The 19,648-nt window shown below is 32.5% G+C and overlaps 1 protein-coding gene across 6 annotated transcripts in view; it reads right to left on the bottom strand.

The window, feature by feature from the left end:
• The window catches only part of XRCC3 (X-ray repair cross complementing 3), a 47,725-nt gene that overhangs the window by 22,973 nt on the left and 5,104 nt on the right, over window positions 1–19,648 (bottom strand). For 3 of the 6 annotated variants that reach the window (XM_003756520.4, XM_031953174.1, XM_023504092.2), the window contains exons 3-6: window positions 13,837–14,004; window positions 13,597–13,687; window positions 13,179–13,316; window positions 3,625–3,837 (exon numbers count right to left, since the gene is read on the bottom strand). In XM_003756520.4, the coding sequence (XP_003756568.1) occupies window positions 3,625–3,837; window positions 13,179–13,316; window positions 13,597–13,651 (406 nt within the window). In that variant the 5' untranslated portion in view covers window positions 13,652–13,687; window positions 13,837–14,004. Of the gene's footprint in view, window positions 1–3,624; window positions 3,838–13,178; window positions 13,317–13,596; window positions 13,688–13,836; window positions 14,186–19,648 lie in introns of all 6 variants that reach the window. The other 3 variants (XM_012550167.3, XM_031953176.1, XM_031953175.1) reach the window with 2 other exon arrangements.

Raw genomic sequence — 19,648 nt, 5'->3', positions numbered from 1 at the left:
CTCCAGCTCATTTTACAGATGACTCTGTTTGCCTCATCCACAATCATATTATGTTGTTATGTAACATAACATTTTTTCATAAAAATTTTAAGCATATTATATAACTTTTATTGTATATTTATGTGTTACAAAATGGTAATAAATGCTTACTTTTGTTTGAATGCAATATGAGTTAAGAAAATTATTTGCATGGATTTAAAAAGTAAAAGGGAGAGTAATGTAGCCATTTTTATGTAATAAAGGGGATACTGCTACACAAAGTTTAGAAACCGCTGACTCATATGAGACCCTCCAGCTCTCTCTATTCCTTTCAATTGTTCCATCATCTGTGCTAGGGGAACACTAACAAGCAAAGAAGAATTCTCAGTATTTCTATATATGCTCTGAAAGAACATGTATAGAGTAGAAACTAGGACTACAATGCCAAATTGCTAGGCCAAATCCATTCAGATTCTTAACAGTCTCCCCTAAAAGGAAGAAAGTACTATTTTTCTCTTCTTTCATATTACCATTAATCTCTAGTTACAAGATCACTTAGTGTGGGAATATCAGGAAAGGCTTCATGGAAGAGATATTAATTGAGCTTGGCCTTTAACAAGTGAATTTTTTTTGGGGGGGGAGGAATTCTTTCATTTTCTAATAGTATTTTATTTTTCCTAATACATGTACAGTTAGCTTTCAACATTCATTTTTGTAAGACTTTGTGTTCTAAACTTTTCTTACTCCCTTTTTTACTTTCCCCTCTCCCCAAGACAGCAAGCAATTTGATGTAGGTTATATATGTACAATCCTTTTAACAATATTTCCATATTTGTCGAAAAATCAGGCCAAAAGGGGGGAAAACCACAAGAAAGAAAACAAACAAAAAGTGAAAATACTATTAAACAAGTGGATTTTGATAAATGGAGATGTGGAAGAAGTATGTTCCTTGCAAGTGGGATAATCTATGTGAATATATGGAATACAAAAGGGAAAAATAAGATCAAGAAAGAGTTAATTATCTAATCTGGTAAGAACAAAGGATGTATGAAGGAGAAATATGATTGGAAAGATAGAATAGAGATGGTGTTGAAGATTCTGAATGCCAGTCTACGGAGCTTATATTTGAACTTAATGCTAATAGGAATCTACTGACATATATCAGAAAGGAGTGACATAGTCAGATCTGCATTTTAGGAAGATTATTTTTAGCAGTTGTGTGAAAAATGGCTTAGATGAAAGAAGATCAAAGACAGGTACATCAGTAAGGAAACCATTAAACACTCTGGGGCAGAGGTATCAAACTCACAGGGGCAGCATATTGCCACAAAACACATTAAAATGTAATTGAGAAAGGTTTAATAAAATAAATAAAAATATAATATAGATATTAATTTGAGGTTTTCTAAGTCAATATTGGCCAGCAGAAATCTGCTTCTGTTTGAGTTTGACACCACTAGTCTAGGGGGAAAGTATCAGGACTTGAAATAGGTTGATGATAATATAAATGCAGAAAAGGGAAAGGTTATGAGAGTTACTGTGGAAGTAGAATTGACAGGGGTTGGCAACTGACTAGAACAACATAGTGGGGTGACAGAATAGAAGAGCAAAAGATGACTCCACAGTTTTGAGCTTTACATAAATGGGAAGATGATTATCCTGGCAACAGAAATAAGTAAGTTGACAAAAGGGATAAAGTTGGGGGGTTAGGAAAAGATGAATTTTTTTGTATAGATGATGCCAAGAAATTATCAACAAAGATGACAAATAATGGAGCTTTTAAGAAATAAATTTTGCAGGTCTTTGAAGTTAGACTTTTCAAGGAAAAGTCATAAATAAGTAGCATATAATTTCTCAGGTTTCTACTAAAAACATCTTCCTTCTCTCATGTCCAAAACATATAAAGAAAAGATTCAAATTTACAAAATTGAGAACCATTCATCAACATAAGTAGTTAAAAGATATGAATTGATAGTTTTCAAAGGAAGAAATCTAAGCTATCAACAAACATAAAACAATTCTACAAATCACTAATAATCTTAGAAATACAAATTAAGATAACCCTTAGCTGTTATCATGTTCATCAGACTGGCAAAATTGACAAGAAAAATGACAAATGTTGGAAGGCCATCAGGAAAATGGGCACACTAATGCATTGCTGGTAGTTTGGTACAACTATCCTAGAAAACATTCCAACCAGAATACTAAACTGTGCATACCCTTTGAACCAGAAATACCACAACTAGGTTATACCCCAGAGAAATCAAAGAAAGAAGAAAAGATCCAGTAGATCTTTCTCTTTATTTTATAGTTTCTCTTTTTTTGTGATGGCAAAGAAATGGAAACTAAAAGAATCAATTATTGGAGAGTGATTAAACAAATTATGTTATGAATATGAGTGTAATCAGAAATTATCAATCTGTAAAAAATGAAAAAGACAGTTTCTGAGAAACCTAGAAAGATCTATATGAACTGATACAGAGTGAAGAAAGCAGAACTCAGAAATAAAATTTACAATGTAACAACAATATCAGAAAACAAAAATTTTTTTGAAAAATTAAAAAAATTCTGATCAACATAGTGATCAAAATTATTCCAGAGGGCTGATGATGAAGCATGCTATCAATCCACTTCTTGACACAGAAGTAATGAACTAAATATGTAGAGTAAAACACACATTTTTGAACATGGTCAATATGAGACTTTGTTTAGCTTAATTATGAACATAATGAGTGAAGGTTTGTTGTCTTATTTTTTTTAGGGGTAAGGTAGGAGGAAGAAAAATGTTTGATAATTAAGAAGAAAGTAATGTTTTCTCCTTTTTCAATAGTACTTTATTTTTCCAAATACCTGTAAAGATAGTTTTCAACACTCATTTTTGTAAAACTTTATGTTCTATATATTGGATTAGTTGCCATGTAGAGGTGGGTGTGGGGAGAAAAATTTAGAACAGTTTTTTTTTATTAAAGTTTTTTATTTTCAAATATGCATGGATAATTTTTCAACATTAATCCTTGCAAAACCTTGTCTCCCAAATTTTTCTCCCTCCTTCCCTAAGAAAGCAAGCAATCTGATATAGATTAAATATCTGCAATCCTTTTAAACATATTTCCAAATCTGTCATGTTGTGCAAAAAAAAATCAGACCAAAAGGAAAAAATACCAGAAGAAAAAAACAAAGAAAAAGATAAAATTCCTATGCTTCAATCCACAATTAGTCCCCAAAGCTCTCTCTCTCTGGATATGACAGCATTTTCCATCCCAAATCTACCACATTATTGAGAAGAACCAAGGTTATCACAATTGATCATCACATAATCTTGTTGTTACTGTGTAATACTGGTCACATTCTTCCATAAATACTATACACATTAATAGGTTGGTATTACTATGGTCTTTTTATATTTTGTAGAAATAATAATAATTACAGTGCACCAGCTACCTACAGTTTTTTCATGTAAATAGGTTGTGATCTAAGTTTATATGCCTGAGTTTAGCATTTGGGGAAATCTTAATGGAGGCCTCTACTCCTTTATTTGGGAGCTCATTTCAAAGAAATTATTTATTTATATGCCAATTTCAGAAGCCTCTAACTCTACAGAAAAAAATATGGAAACATATAATCAAATGAGTGTCTTATGCTTACCTGACTCTAGTCCTCCATACTCATAAGGGTATTGCACACAGAGGGAGAGCTGAAGGCCAATCTGAGTCTTCCCAGCCGAACTCTGTCCAACAAGCTCTGAAATTCCCACCAGGGGGAGACCACCTCTTAAAAGTCTATTAAGTATTGAGCAGCCAAAGCCGAGTTTCTTATGCTGTACTGGAAATTCCTCTTTCTGTTGATATATCTGAAGTGCTTAAGGAGTTAAAAAAAAAAAAAGAAATGAAGTGCTACCAAACAGTTTTCATTAAGAATCAACAAATCAACATTTAAGTTTTACAAAGAATGTATTCTCTGGGTAAATCATCACAGATACTTGTCATACCAGAAGTTTATTTGGTTTATCTGGTTACCAATATAACTCCTGGGAAACAAGTAGGCTAGTCAGGATTACTGAATGGCTAGTTTTTTTTATACTTAGTTCATTATTGTTCAGTTATGTCTGACTCTTCATGACTCACATTTGGGCTTTTCTTAGCAGAGATATTTGTACTGTTTGTCTCACAAAATTATGGGGATTAAATGACTATATTTACTCATTTACATAGTATAAAGTGAATTACAAGATGTTATTTAAAAGCCAATCATTATTATCATGTGCTAGATGATGGGGGCTTATAACTCATTTACAGCAAATAACAATACAAAAAATGCATAAATGAATCAGAGAGGCACAGATGAAAAGTTAAATAAAGTCAGAGGAAAAATGCAATGATATGTTTTATTTAGCACAAAAAAGTTTCTTATGTGCACAGCCTGATATTAAATTGGTTAGAACACAATTAGGAGCTGATACCTTCTTGGAATTTAAATAACTAATCTTGAGACAGAATAGGCCTAAAATTTCCATCTCATACAATGAGAAGGCGTAGGTGGAAAAGGAACTAATTCAGTCATACATATCCTACCTAACCATACCTTGTGGCTAATTCTATTTTTAATTCTGAATCACCATCTGCATCTATAGATGGGTGGATGTTTGACAAGTTTGACAAGTCTTCAATTGACACAATTATGAGGCTTTGTAGATTTACACTAGAAGAGTTTCACTTTGCCTTTCTCAATCATAGATTCCTCATCAGTGAAATGGGGGTAAATATTCTCTTTATATCTCAACTGCTTCAAATGAAAGAAACAAGAATAATAACAATATGAGAGTTTTAAATAAAAATAATAATATATTATTATTTAGTGCTTTAGAGTTTAGAAAGCAAGAAAGATAGTAGGAATATCATTTTTTCTATTTTACAGGGAAAAAAACTGAAGCAATGGGAAGTGATTTATTTAGTACAAAAAAACAGAACTTGAACTTGGGTCTTTTGATGTAAAAGCACTTTGAAAATCATGAGGTTATGAAAATATAAAAGATATTAACATTAATATCAAAATCCTGAATGCTCTGGGGAATCATGTGGTCTAGGAGAAGAGAAAAGAATAAACATTTAGATAATGCCTATGAGATGTCAAGCACCATGCTAAGTGCTTTACAGTATGAAAGAGGAAGCTACTTGAACCTGACCTTGGTCTTCTATTCATTCCATGAAAGAAGACTACAATACAATCTACTTTACAAAAAATTTCTCCTCGTTTGTACATCTAGATTCTTTCCTCATCACACTGTTTTTCAACTTTTCTGTACACAAAAGGCATGTAATTTCCTATTTTCTCTTCTGCCTATCACTGATCTATATCACCCTCATATACTTCTCACATTCACACTTCTCCTGTTGGTGGTTTACTATTCCAGAAGGTGCAACCATTCTCTCTGCCAAACTCCTAAGACCTATGCCCTCTTTGCCATTTCACTGGAACTATTATGGGACCTCATTGAGAAATGGAGCAGCAAGTATGAGGTAGGTAGCAGGGATGCCTCACTTTCAATCACACTGTAAATCAATCTTGTGACAGTAAGAATCCAGACTGATGACACATTGTCTACAGTAATATTGTCGTTGCATATGAAGAAGAGTGTCTCCTATTCAGAAGTGAATCACTTTAAGAAATATGCCCCCAATGCCTACATACAATTTCAGAATTTAATATCATTTCCTTCCTCATGAATTGCTAAAAAGGTTCTTTCCCATCAGGGCTGCCTCTCTGATTCCTATCAATCCTACAAAAGGCTCCCATGCTTTTTTCTTGATTGGTCTTCTTGATTACCTGAATCAGAAGTGATTTTTTTCCCCCTCTGAACTAAGAGGTACAGAATTATCTTGTATCATAGTTATTCATGTTTAGCTTCTTTCTCAAATAGACTATACATCTCTTAAGAATAGAGAATGTGTCTCATTCATCTTTGTATTCCTAACAATGGTAACCAGAAGGTCTTGCACATAGTAGCACCAAAAATATGTGAATTGATTTTTGGGTATATTTTATTTTGTCATTGTTGAGATAGGATCTTCCTATCCTGCCCAGTCTACAAATGCAACAGTCATAGGCACACTCTCACTGCCCCATTTCTGACCTAGCTGATTTGACCCACCTTAGGCAGCCAAGTATCCCTCTGCTCTTAAGGGCTCACTATATGAGTGCCCGACAGCTTTGTAGACAGTTGGTCATGTTGTTGCTCTGCCCTCTAATGGACAAGCAATCCCCTAGTGACAGCCATGCTCAGAACAGAGATAACAGGTTTGCATCACCATGTCAGGAAATAGTTGCTAAATGAAATTTTACTTAAATGTTAATATTTTGAATGTAGGAAAAAAATTCCTACAAAGTGAGTCTGATTAATTTAACATAATATGAAAGTTGTATATAGGCATTTATGAATCAACTCTCTGAACAGTTTGCTCTGATAAATAGACACAATTTTCTGATGCATCTCTTTTAAAAAAATTTCTTTTTGGTTTTTAAAAAAGTGAAAATAACCAAGAAAAACTGCAAAAAAACAAACAAACAAAAAAAAAACCCTACAAGCAAGAGAAAGAACTTAAGCATAGGTCCCCAGAGCAACTGTGGGGACAAAGAAGATTTGGATTCAAGTTCAAAAGATAGTCAAATCAAAACAGCTAATTCTATTCCAAACAAAAAGATAAGATGGTTAACAAGACCAAAAAGAGCTCATGGAAGAGCTTAAAAAGGACTTTAAAAATCAAATAAGAAATATCAAAATGGCCCTTAGCAGAAAAAAAAAAAAAAAAAAAAAAAAAAAAAAAAAAGGTTTTCACCCCTGTATCTAGAAGAATCAGTTAACAACTCCTCCAGTTTATAGCTCCCTATTAAGTTTGCTTGTTTTCTCAGGATTTATTAAGCTGGTTTTCATTTATACTCTGTCAAATATTGACATTTTTTTTTTCTTTTAAATTACACTTTGTTTTGTACTTTAGTAAGAATGAACCTATTAAATAATGGAATGAAATAATCCCTGAAACACAACTTCATACATCAATAAATGCTTTAAGTCTTTTAAAAAAATCAAACATTAACTGGTGTTTTAATAACCTAATATTAGAGAATGAGTAGGTTAAAGAACATGTAATGGAAACAACAAATAATTTTGTTAAAGAGAATGATAATAAGGCAACATACTAAAATCTACAGGATACAGTTAAAGCAGCATTTAGGGGGAAATGTATATCTCTAAATACTTACATCAATAAAACAGAGAAAGAACAGATCAAGGAATTGGATATTTAATTTTAAAAACTAGAAAAAGAACAAAATTTTAAAACTCAATTAAACATCATATTAAAAAACCTAAAAATTAAAGATGAGATTAATTAAATTGAATGTAAGAAAACTACTGAATTAATAAATAAAACTCAGTTGGTTTTATGAAAAAAACAAACCAATAAAATAGATGTTGATGGTCAATATGACTAAAAAAAGAGAGAAAACCAAATCACTAATGCTAAAAATGAAAAAGTGAATACACCACTAAGTAAGATGGAATCAAAGGAATTATTATGAGTTATTTTGGCAATTATATGTCAAAAATTTAATAACCTAAGTGAAATGAATATTTACAAAAGTACAAACTGCCCATGCTAACAGAAAAGCAAATAAAATATCTAAATAAATCTATTTTAGAAAAAGAAATTGAACAGGCCATATGAGTTTCCTAAGAAAAAAAGCATCAGGACCAGATGGATTTACAAATTCTACCAAAACACTGAAATATCAAATAATTCTAATATTAAATAAATTATCTGGACTAATAAACAAAGAAGGAGTTCTACCAAATTCCTTTTATGAAACATACTGATACCTAAACCCGAAAAAGCAAAAACAGAAAGAAAATTGCAGAATAATTTCACTGATGTTTGCAAAAATCCTAAATAAAATACAAGACTGCAACAATATATCACAAAAACATTGTGACTAAATAGAATTTATACCAGGAATAGAAGGATAGTTTAACATGTAAGGAAAATTATTGACATATTTGATTATATCAATAATAAAAGTAACAAAATCATATGATTACATCAACAGATTAAAAAAAAAGCTTTTAACAAAATTAAATACTCATTCCTGTTCCTGTTAAAAACAGTTGAAGGCATAGGTGTAAATGGAATTTTCCTGAAAATGATGTATCTACCTAAAACTTTTAAGTAAGGGTAATAAATTATTACCCAGAATGGGGATAAGTTTTCTAGTTTTTGCCTTCTCAATAAGATCAGGAGTGAAACAAGAATGTTGATTACCACCAACATTATTCAATTTTGTACTAGAAATAATAGCAATGTTAACAATAAGAGAAGAAAAGGAAATAAGTCATCAGAATGAGCAATAAGGTAATAAAATTATCTCTTCTTGCAAAAGGCATAGATGATATCTCTGGAAAATCCCAGAAATTCAGTAAAAAAAGCTAGTCGAAATAATATTGGCAAAGTAGCAGAATATAAAATAAAGTTACATAAATCATCAACATTTCCATATATCATCAACAAAACCCTGCAAAAAGTTATCCCATTTAAAAAAACTGTACACAGCATAAAATATCTAGGAATATACCTGTCAAGACAAATCCAGGAATGACATGAACATAACTATAAAACACTTTTTATACTAATACTACTAATTATACTAATACTACTAATTATACTAATAATTCAGAATAGGGCCAAACTGAGAGGGTGAAGAGTAGATAGGACTTTGCCTGAGATATTCCTGGCTTCCCTCAGATCAACACTAGATCAAGCCTCTGAATAGATTTTGGAGGGACAAAATCCACAAATATTTGGAGTGTAACAAATTTATAGCAGAAGATATCTTGGAAGAACTTCAGGAAAAGTTTGTTTAAATTGGGTGGGGGGTGGGGAGAGACACAGCCCAATGTAATTAAGATGTTGGGAGACTCAGGGTGGAGAGTCCCTGCAAGAGGAGTTTAGTGGAAGGCTCTTAGCCAAAATGTAGCAGTGTTGGCATCTCTGTCCTGGTTCAAAAGACGAGTGTATCAGCAAACTATCTGTAAGACTTCCAATGTAACTTACAAAGGGCAAATAGTGAACCGTGAATCCCAGTTAATAGGCAGAATTTGGCCAGGCCCACCAAGTGCAGGGGGGAAGCCTACAGCACTGGCCGCAGCACAGCAGAAATCCCATTACCCTGTAGAGGAAGCTTGAGACAATTTCTCCTATGTCGTAGGAGCAGAACTCAACCTTTAAAAATGAGAAAAAGCAAAAGATAATTGCTATGGAGACAGGGAAGAACTGAACTCAAACCTTGAGTACACTAACGGCAAAATGCCTCTAGATGAAGCCTCAAAGGGGGATGTGAATGATCTTCAACTCAAAAGACTCTCTCAGAAGAATTTTAAAAGGATCTTAAGCGAGGGAAGAAAAATAGGGAAAGGAAATGAGACCTTTGCAGGAGAGTTTGGAAAAGGAAACAGAAATTGATTGTGTAAAGTCAGATTTAAATAATTGGAGAAATATTAATTGTTCATGGGCAGGTAGAACCAATATAATAAAAATGACAATTCTACCTAATTTAAAAGCTATTCCAAAATTACCAAAAATTTTTTATTGAGCTAGAAAAAGAAAAAATTCATTTGGAAGGGAAAAAAGTCAAGAATATCAAAGGAATTAATGAAAAACACGTGAAAGAAGAAGGTTTAACTGTACCAAATCTTAAACTACAAGCCAGCAATTATCAAAATTATTTTGTACTGGCCAAGAAAAAGAAAGGTGGATCAGTAGAACAGAATAGATATACAATAAGTAGTAGCAAATGATTATAATATCCTTATATTTGTTTGGGATAAGAATTCACTATTTGGTTTAAAAAAAAAAAAGTTGGGAAAACTAGAAAGCAATCCAGTAGAAACTAAGTATAAATCAATATCTTACATCATTTACCAAGTTAAGATGCAAATGCATACATGATCTGGATATAAAGGAAACACATACACAGGGATGAAAATTAGAAGAATATGAAATATATTACCTATCAAACTTATAGAAAAGAGAATATTATGAATTTATGAATAAAGAAGAGAGAAAGAATATTGTGAGATATAAAATGGATAATTTTCATTACATCAAATTTAAAAGGTTTTATACAAATAAAAACAATGTATCCAAGATTAGAAGGAAAGCAGAAAATTGGTTAAAAAAAATTAAGGCCAAAAAAAAAAAAATCTCATATCTGAAACACAAAGAGAATTTAACCTTGAGATATCATCTCACACCTACCAGATTGATTAAAATGACAGAAGGGGAAAATGACAAATGTTGGAGGAGATATCGAAAAACTGGGACACTACTAAACTGTTGATTTTAATTTCTTCATCTGAAAATTGTTCATATCCTTTGACCATTTATCAATTGGAGAATGGCTTGTATTCTTTTTTTTATTAAAGCTTTTTATTTTCAAAACATATGGATGGATAATTTTTCAACATTGACCCTTGCAATAGCCTTGTGTTCCAAATTTTCCCCTCCTTTCCCCTATCTCCTCCCCTAGATGGTAAGCAATCCAATATATGTTATACATAATAAAATATATGTCAAATCCAATGACATACAATGACAACTGGACATAAATCCAATATATGTAAACACTTACACAATTAAGCTGCATAAGAAAAATCAGATCAAGAAGAAAATGAATAAGAACAAGCAAACAACAACAGAAAGAGTGAGAATATTATGTTGTGTTCCATATTCAGTTCCCACAGGCCTCTTCTCTTGGTGTAGATGGCTCTCTTCATCACAAGCTCATTGGAATTGGCCGCGATTATCTCACTGTTGGAAAGAGTCACATCCATTAGAACTGATCATCATATAATCTTGTTGTGGCCATGTACAATGATCTCCTGGTTCTGCTCATTTCACTTAATATCAGTTTAAGTCTCTCAAGGCCTCTTTAAAATCATCCTGCTGATTGTTTCTTATAGAACAATAATATTCCAGAACATTCATATACCATAACTTATTCAGCATTTTCCAGCTGATGGGCAGTCACTCAGTTTCCAGTTTCTTGGCACTATGAAAAGGGCTGCCACAAATTTTTTTACACATGTGGGGTCCCTTTCCCTCCTTTGAGATCTCTTTGGGATATAGGCCCAGTAGAAAATGCTGCTGGATCAAAGGGTATGCACAGTTTGATGATTTTTTGAGCATAGTTCCAAATTGCTCTTCAGAATGGCTGGATCCATTCACAATTACACCAATAATGTATTAGTGTCCCAATTTCCCAACATCCCCTCCAACATTCGTCATTATCTTTTCCTATCATCTTAGCCAATCTAAGAGGTGTGTAGTGGTATCTCAGAGTTGTCTTGATTTGCATTTTTCTGATCAATAGTAATTTAGAGCACCTTTTCATATGCTTAGAAATGTTTTTTTAATTTCTTCATGTGAAAATTGTCTGTTCATATGCTTTGACCATTTATCAGTTGGAGAACGGTTCGTATTCTTATAAATTTGAATCAATTCTCTATATATTTTAGAGTTGAAACCTTTATCAGAACACTTGGATATAAATTTTTTCCCCTGTTTTCTGCTCCCCTTCTAATCTTGACTGTATTGATTTTGTTTGTATAAAACCTTTTTAATTTAATATAATCAAAATTCCATTTTGTCTTTTTTTTTTTAAATTTAATTCTTATTTTAGGTAACATATTAAGTTCTAAACTATTTCCCTTCCTCTGTCCCCACCTCCACTAGAGAAGGCTAGCATTTGACAGAGATAAACACACATATCTATGTACATATATCCAATAAGTATGTATGGCTGCAATTTGACAGGTACACACATTTACATGCATGCATACATGTGTGTGAGAAACCAAACACATAGATAGTATACTACTGTCTATCAATTCTTTCTCTGGAGGTGTATCACATCTTCCTTCATAGGTCCTTTATAGTTGACTTGGATATTTATAATATCTGTATCCCAAAAGAGATCATAAAAAAAGGGAAAAAGATCCATATGTGCAAAAATGTTTGTAGCAGCCTTTTCTGTGATAGTAAGGAGCTGGAAATGGAGTGGATTCCCATTAGTTGGGGAATGGCTGGATAAGTTATGGTGTATATATATATATATATATATATATATATATATATATATATATATAATGGAATATTATTGTTCTATAAAAAATGATCAGCAGGATAATTTCAAAAATACCTGGAAAGATTTAAATGAACTGAAACTAAGTGAAGTGAATAGAACCAAGGGAACATTATATACAGCAACAAGATTATGTGATGATTAACTCTGATGGACATGACTCTTTCCAACAGGGAGGTGATTCAAGCCAATTCCAATAGACTTGTGATGGAGAGAGTCATCTAAATGTGGATCATAACATAAATGTTTTCACTTTTTTTGTTGTTTCCTTGATTTTTTTTCTCTCATTTTTTTCCTTTTTGATCTGATTTTTTTTTTGTGTGTAGCATGATAAATGTGGAAATATGTAGAGAAAAATTGTACATGTCTAACACATATTAGATTACTAACTGTTTAGGGAGGGGGTGAGGGGAAGGAAGGGAGAAAAATTCGGAACACAAGGTTTCCCAAGGGTGAATGTTGAAAAGTTATCTTTGCATGTATTTTGAAAATAAAAAGCTATTATTAAAAAATGATTTTAATTTCAAAAAAAGTAAATGACAACAACAACAATAACTAACATGTACATAATGCATTAAGGTTGGCAAATGCTTTACAATTATTAACTTATTTTTATTCTCTAATCAACCCTGGGAAGTAGTTGCTATCATCCCCATTTTACAGTTAAAGAAACTGAGGCAGTCAGCAAGTAAGTGATTTGCCAGGGTCATAGAACTATGAATGCCCTGGGTTTGATTTGAACTCAGTTCTTATTGATTCCAAGTCCATCATTCTACTTCTTTTACCACCTAATAGCCTCAGAATTGACATCAACATCCTTTTTCTTGGATACATGATAATCATGTAGATTTTTGAAATATGAAGGAAACCTGATTTATGACAGTATAACTTTGATCAAAACCTTCTGTGTCAATGGTCCTTCCAGAACTCACTTTGGTAATAATCAATTTTTATGCAATTTATTATCAAAAAAAAAAGTGCCAAGTAAAATTTTCTCATTCTGGTGTTACCTGTCAGAACACAATTATTCCTTAGTGCTAATGAGACTGTTTTCAATAAATGCTGGACATCAATGATGGACAGTTTTGTTAGTCTCTGCAAATCTGGTCCAGAAAGGTGCAAAACTTCCTTTATTGATTTCAGTTTGGCTGAAATGAGGAGCACAAATACAGCAAAGTGAATAAAAACAATTGTCAGGACAATTTTTTTTTTGCAGATTTTAATTAGCAATTTAAAAAGACAATTTGAATACAAACTCATTCTCACATCAACTGTTAAAAAATAGCTTAAAAATATTTTTAATGCAGGGTCATTTGGCGTAGGGGACACTTAATACTTTCTAGCTATGTGATCCTGGGCAAGTCACTTAACCCCAATTGCCTCAGCAAAAACAAGTAAATAAATAAATAATGATGCATCCAAAATTACCTTTCTTAACAGCAGTAATAACTTTAGGATTCAATTCTAGTTGGTCCCAATCCATTTCTTAAATATATATACTATAGATTTGAGTACTCTCCTATGAATAAAAGAAACATCAAGACATAAGGCAAAAAAACCTGATTCAAGTAACTTTTTTCTTTTAAACTATTTTTCATTTAACAAAAATCAAATAAAAAGAGCGTTTTTATATATGCCGTAAAATAAAAAGATTGTATACAAAATTACATCTATTATGTAGAACTTCTATTCTTTTTTAAAATATGTAATTTGTTTATAATATATTCTTCAAAACAGTCCTGATCGTGATTCCTCCTGATATTCTTTTTGTCTTCTTTCTCCCAACCTTTTTTATTTGTTGTTGTTTGTCTTCCTCTCTCTCTTCTTTTCTCCCAACTGGAAGTAAGGAAAGCATAAAATATGTATGGATCATTATTATAAAGATTTTACAGACATGACAAAAGCAGGCATATGACCTAGTATTATTCTTGTTTTCCCAATCACCTTTGACAGAATATGGCCACAATTTTTTCTGGTCATTTGATATTTTCTTCTACCCTTTGAAGTGTCTTGAGAACTACACAAATACATAAATTTCATTACATAAAAACATGAGCTTTCATATGACAAAAAGCAATCCATCAAAAATAAAAAAGGAAACAAAACCTAGATTAGGTAAGAAGTCTTTTTACAAGGTAAGCATTTCTAATAGATGTTAGATATCCATGACCTATGAGGCACTGATATAAATTCATAAATATAAAATCTATTCCCTAAATATGAGTATACAAAGAATATAAAAAAGAATTTCTAAAGATAAATATTAATTATCAATAACCTCATAGGAAACTGTTACAACCATTTACAAACTGGGAACTTAGAGCCAAAACAACGGACCTATTTTACATCCATTACATTTTCAATGATAGTTAAAAATAATAAAATTCAGTTCTAGTGGGGCTAAGAAAAAACTATATATACTAGTCTGATGAAATTATGAAATGGTAATAATCTTTTTATAAATATGGATAAGAATTACCTGTTGAACTAGTAATACCATTACTGAGATTATATCATAAAGATTTCCTCAATAGATATTTTAAAAAATTATTTGTTCAAAAATACTATTAGCATTATCTATGTGGTAATAACAAAAACTAGAAATAACTTAAAAGTCAAATGATCAGGGAGTGGTTAAATAAATTTTGATATGTTAATGTAATAGAATGTTATTATAATAAGAAATAATAAATATTAAGACTATAACAAAATATGAACATTTTTGGATATGACCAATATGTTCATTTATTTTGCTTAATTACTATTTGTTATAATGGGGGTGGGGGGTAATGGGAAGTGACAGAGGTGAAAAAATGGACATCAATAAAACAAAAATTATATACAGAAAAAAAAGAACTCAGAAGTTAACAGTGCAATTTTGTTATTTCTGTGATAAATTCAATAAGCAATCAAAAAAACCATATATAACAAATTCATGTGTTCACAAACAACTCTCTTTTGTTTTCTCCATATCTGGGAATGTTCATGTTTGTTGATGAGAGTTTGGATTTTTTTTTTAAATGAAAAATCAGTATGGACCGATGGATGTGTTCCATGGTCGTCTATCCAAATGTCCATCAATACCTAGGAAAGAAAGTATTATTTATTGTTTTGGTGTTTAGTGTTTTGGGATGTGAGTGGAATTGGGAACGGACAAATACTTTTGAATGACTCTGAGATCCCATTTATGAGTTTTGTATTGTTACAACATATTGTGCTGTTTAGGAACAGAAAAATCCATTATATTCTAGTTATCCTCCATGAGAGTGACAAACAATGCTATCAACCATGATGTCCAGTTTTATTCTTGATTTGCTATCAATAAGCAAAAGAAAAGCAGCCAAATTGCACATGTGTTTATCATTGAGCTGATGAACTATATCTCACTAAAGATCATATATTTAATAAGGCTGTTAAGATATAAGAAAGAAATTAAAATTTTAATACAGGGTCACTTTCAATTATCTAAAAACATCATTTTGTGAGGCTAAGTTGGTAATAGGTCCTTAGAGCAATACATTTATACTTATGTTAATAAGCAGGAGGGAAATGGAAAACACTCAGACCCCTACAATTATGAAAGTAAAAGTTCTGTTTTGTAAAAAATATAAAAATAATTCTAATCTTTATTAATTGTAAGTCTGTAAAATAAGTCATACAATGCAGTTAAAAAAGAAGACAACCAAGTGAAATGTAATAGAAGAAAAGATATACCTTTAGCAGTGGAACTCTAATTATAGAGCACTTAATATTCATTGTCTCTTTCAATTTTCAAACCAACTCTATGAAGTGGGTAATAGATAATGATTTTGTAAATCATTATATATACTCTGTGACCCAGAGAGGTGAATGGAGTCTCTGAAAAGATAATGTCTCTTTGGACAGAAATAGGGATATTTGAAGGAAGAGAGGGATTAGGTAGAAAGACAATAAGTACAGTATTTGGCATGTTAATTTTAAGTTGCAAGCAAGGTATCCAGTTTGAAAAATCCAATAAGCAACACAGGATAGAGGACTGGGACTGACTGTGTAGATCTGGGAGTCATCAGCACAGAAATTCTATGTAAACCCAGGGAAGCTGATGACATTCCAAGAGATTGAGTCGGAAGGAGAAATAAAAGAAGGTTCATAATACAATGAATAAATATTACAAAATAAAACCTGAGAAGAGATATGCAGAAAAAAGGAACAATATTGCAACAATAACTAGACCTCCAGAAACTAGAAAGGAACTATAAGAAGAATCCGGATAATGGCCGAGAAACTAATAAAAAAGAATTTAAAAATATGGAAAATTCAAGCTCTTTGTTGGAATCTTTACAAACTGTTAAGACATTGGAGTTGATAGAGACAATAATTATCTAATTTAGCATGGTTCAATATGATTGATTTGATCTTAGAAAGATATTTTGGGCCAGAACTTGAAACAAGGTACTAAGTACAACTGATAGAAACGATGCTTGTGTTCACACCTTTAGAGAGCTCCTAAGTATCGAAGTACTCAATGGAGTTCACATGTTTGGGAGAATTCAGGGTTTAGAAAGAGATATCTGAATTCACACCTCTCTTAGAGCCAGAGAGCATGCTGGGAGATATCCCACAATCCCACTCTCAGAGAAGTAGCATAAATACAGCTCTAGTAAATCACTCAAAAGAGCTAGAGAGAGTTTTTTCTTGGGAGCATTCCCAGGAGTCGGAGAGGAGCACTCTGCAAGAAAGCCTACAAGCCCTATCTTCAAGGCAAGAGAGATTCATCATATCTTCTACCTTGGTGCTGGCTGGAGTTGGAAGGACACAATAAAAGATCGGAACTCTTTTATTACCTGGCTGTGTTTTGGAAAAATTTGAAGACAAACTTGACAGTATAGAAGATAGAAAATCTTAATGAGGCATCATGATATAACAAAGTAACTGATAGAAGAAAAAATGCAGGAATAAAAACAAGGTAAAAAGAACAATTTGAAAGAATGCTTGAGATCTCTACAAACTAAAAAAACTGAGCTTAAAGATAGAGTGAGACGGAGCATCTAGGTGACACAGTGGATAGAGCATCAGCCCAGAAGTCAGGAGGACCTGAGTTCAAATCTGATCTCAGACACTTAACACTTCCTAGCTGTGTGACCCTGGGCAAGTCACTTAACCCCAATTGCCTCAGAAAAAAGAAAAAAAAAGATTATTGAGAGATTTGAGAATCACTGGCCTTCCAAAAAGAAATTATACAAATAAAACTCTGAATAGTATATTTCAGATAGCCATACAAGAAAATTGCTCAGAAGTATTGGAATTCCTGGAAAAAGAATAATGCAACAGTATTTCTAAGTTTAACTCATCCAAAATGTGGATACTTGAGCTCTAGAATTTGGGGGATTAATAAATTATCAAGCAGATATAATGAATAAAAATAATGCAAGTTTGAAATAACAAGGTTTATTCCTCAATAACAAGACAAAGAAAAAAAAGGTGGGGAGAGATAGCTCCTACATGAGAAGAATTAATTTGGCAAAGAACTTATTATGTGAAAAAAGATGGACTTTTTTTTTCTATTTAATTTTTATTAACCAGGGGCAGAAGTTTGTTTTTTTGCTGAGGTAATTGGGGTTAAGTGACTTGCCTAGGGTCACACAACTAGGAAGTGTTAAATGTCTGAGACCAGATATGAACTCAGATCCTCTTGATTTCAAGGCTGGTGCTCTATCCACTATGCCATCTAGCTGCCCCAAAAGGTGGACTTTTAAATAAAATTAATGGTTTGCTTTCATTTCTCCTAAGACAGTCTGAATCTCTGAAATAGAAAATCAGTGGAAAAAAAGAAACTGAATAAAGGTTAAAAAAACAAACAAACCATAAGGCATGACAATTTTGCTTCACCAAAAAAATTGAGGTCATTTGCTGAGAGCTCCTTCTTCCCTTCCTCTCCTCTTCTTCCATTTCTCAGGGGACTTCCACATTATCTCCTTTTTCACATCTGTCGAAAGTCATATGATACTTCTACACCACAAACAATATTCTATTCCATTCCATTACTTCTTCTCCAGCTGACTGTCTCCTCGAGAACTTCCTTTCTCTCATTAATCTTCAATTTCTTCCTGTTTACTATCTGCTTCCTTATTATCTACAAACTTGTCCATTTCTCCTACACTATGAAAAAACTCTCATTTAATTCAACCATCCTTACTAGCTATTGTCTCCCTATTATTTATTTCCCTTTTGTGACAAATTCCTTAAGAAGGTCAATTATAATCAGTAGCTCTACTTTCTCTCCTCTCATTGTCTACTATCTGATTGGAGAAGGTGAAAAATAGACATCAGAGATCTCTCCTCTCAGATGCTCCACTAAATAGTGGGTGATATCCAGGGAATTCTCATCATTTCCCACCTGGCTCCTTTCCTGGATTTCATCATCTCCAGCAATTCATCATTCTTCAAGAGCAGATAAACTTGGAAACTTCTATCTCCTCAGATCATTTCCTATTTTAAATACATAACTTCATCAAGTTTCTGTGCCAGGGAACTCTGTCCCTCTTTCCCCGTCCTCATCCAACTTTTCATCTTCGTTTTATGTATTGTCCTTCCCTCATTAGATGAGTTCCTTGAGGGCAGGGACTGCCTTATAACTTTCTTTATATCCCCAGCACTTAGCATAGGGTCTGGCACATAGTAAGCATTTAATAAATGTTTACTGACTGATTCTTTTCTTAACTCTGCAGTCCAGCTTCCAATTTCATACATCAATTTAAACTGTTTCCTCTAAAGTTACCAATGATCTCTTAATTATCAAATCTCATGGTCTTTGCTTATTTTCATCTTTCTTAACTGTTCTGCAACCTTTGACATTTCTCTTCATACTCTTCTCTTGGAATATTACTTTGTCTTTAGGCTTTTGAGACACTATTGTCTCCAGGTTCTCTTTGACCATTCTTTCTCAGTCTCCTTTACTGTTTCTTCATCTAAGTCATACCCACTAATTGTGGGTGTCTCCAGGTTTTCTCCTGGGTCCTCTTTTTTCCCTCTCTTTATACTATTATACTTGATGAACTCATCAACTCCCATGGATTCAAATATCACCTCTAAGGAGATGGTTCTCAGATCTACTTATTCAGTCCCAACCTCTCCTGACCACCAGACTCATAGTTCCAAGTAGTCATACTCTTGAGTTAGGTGTCTATAGCTTTTCTAAACTCAGCAAGTCCAAAATTGGATTCATTATCATTTCCCAAAAACCTTCCCCATCTTCCAAACTTTCCTATTTTTGTGACGACTTTATTATCTCTTTTCTTAAGTACCCAAGCTGAGTGCCAACTTCAATTCATTTCTCACCTTCCACATTCAATCTGTTGCCAAGTTCTGCCAACTCTATCTTCTTAATATTTCTACTATATGCCTTCTTTTCTCTTCCATCACTGCTACTAGCCTGGTAAAAATCTTCACCTCATGCCTGGTTTACTGAAATATGTTCTGGTTTATCTCTCTTCTTTTAATT

The sequence above is a fragment of the Sarcophilus harrisii genome, chromosome 2 (genome assembly GCF_902635505.1).
Source record: "Sarcophilus harrisii chromosome 2, mSarHar1.11, whole genome shotgun sequence".
Taxonomy (NCBI): Eukaryota; Metazoa; Chordata; class Mammalia; order Dasyuromorphia; family Dasyuridae; genus Sarcophilus; species Sarcophilus harrisii.
Note: the sequence above shows the minus strand (reverse complement) of the source record. Positions and strands in the feature narration are given on the sequence as shown.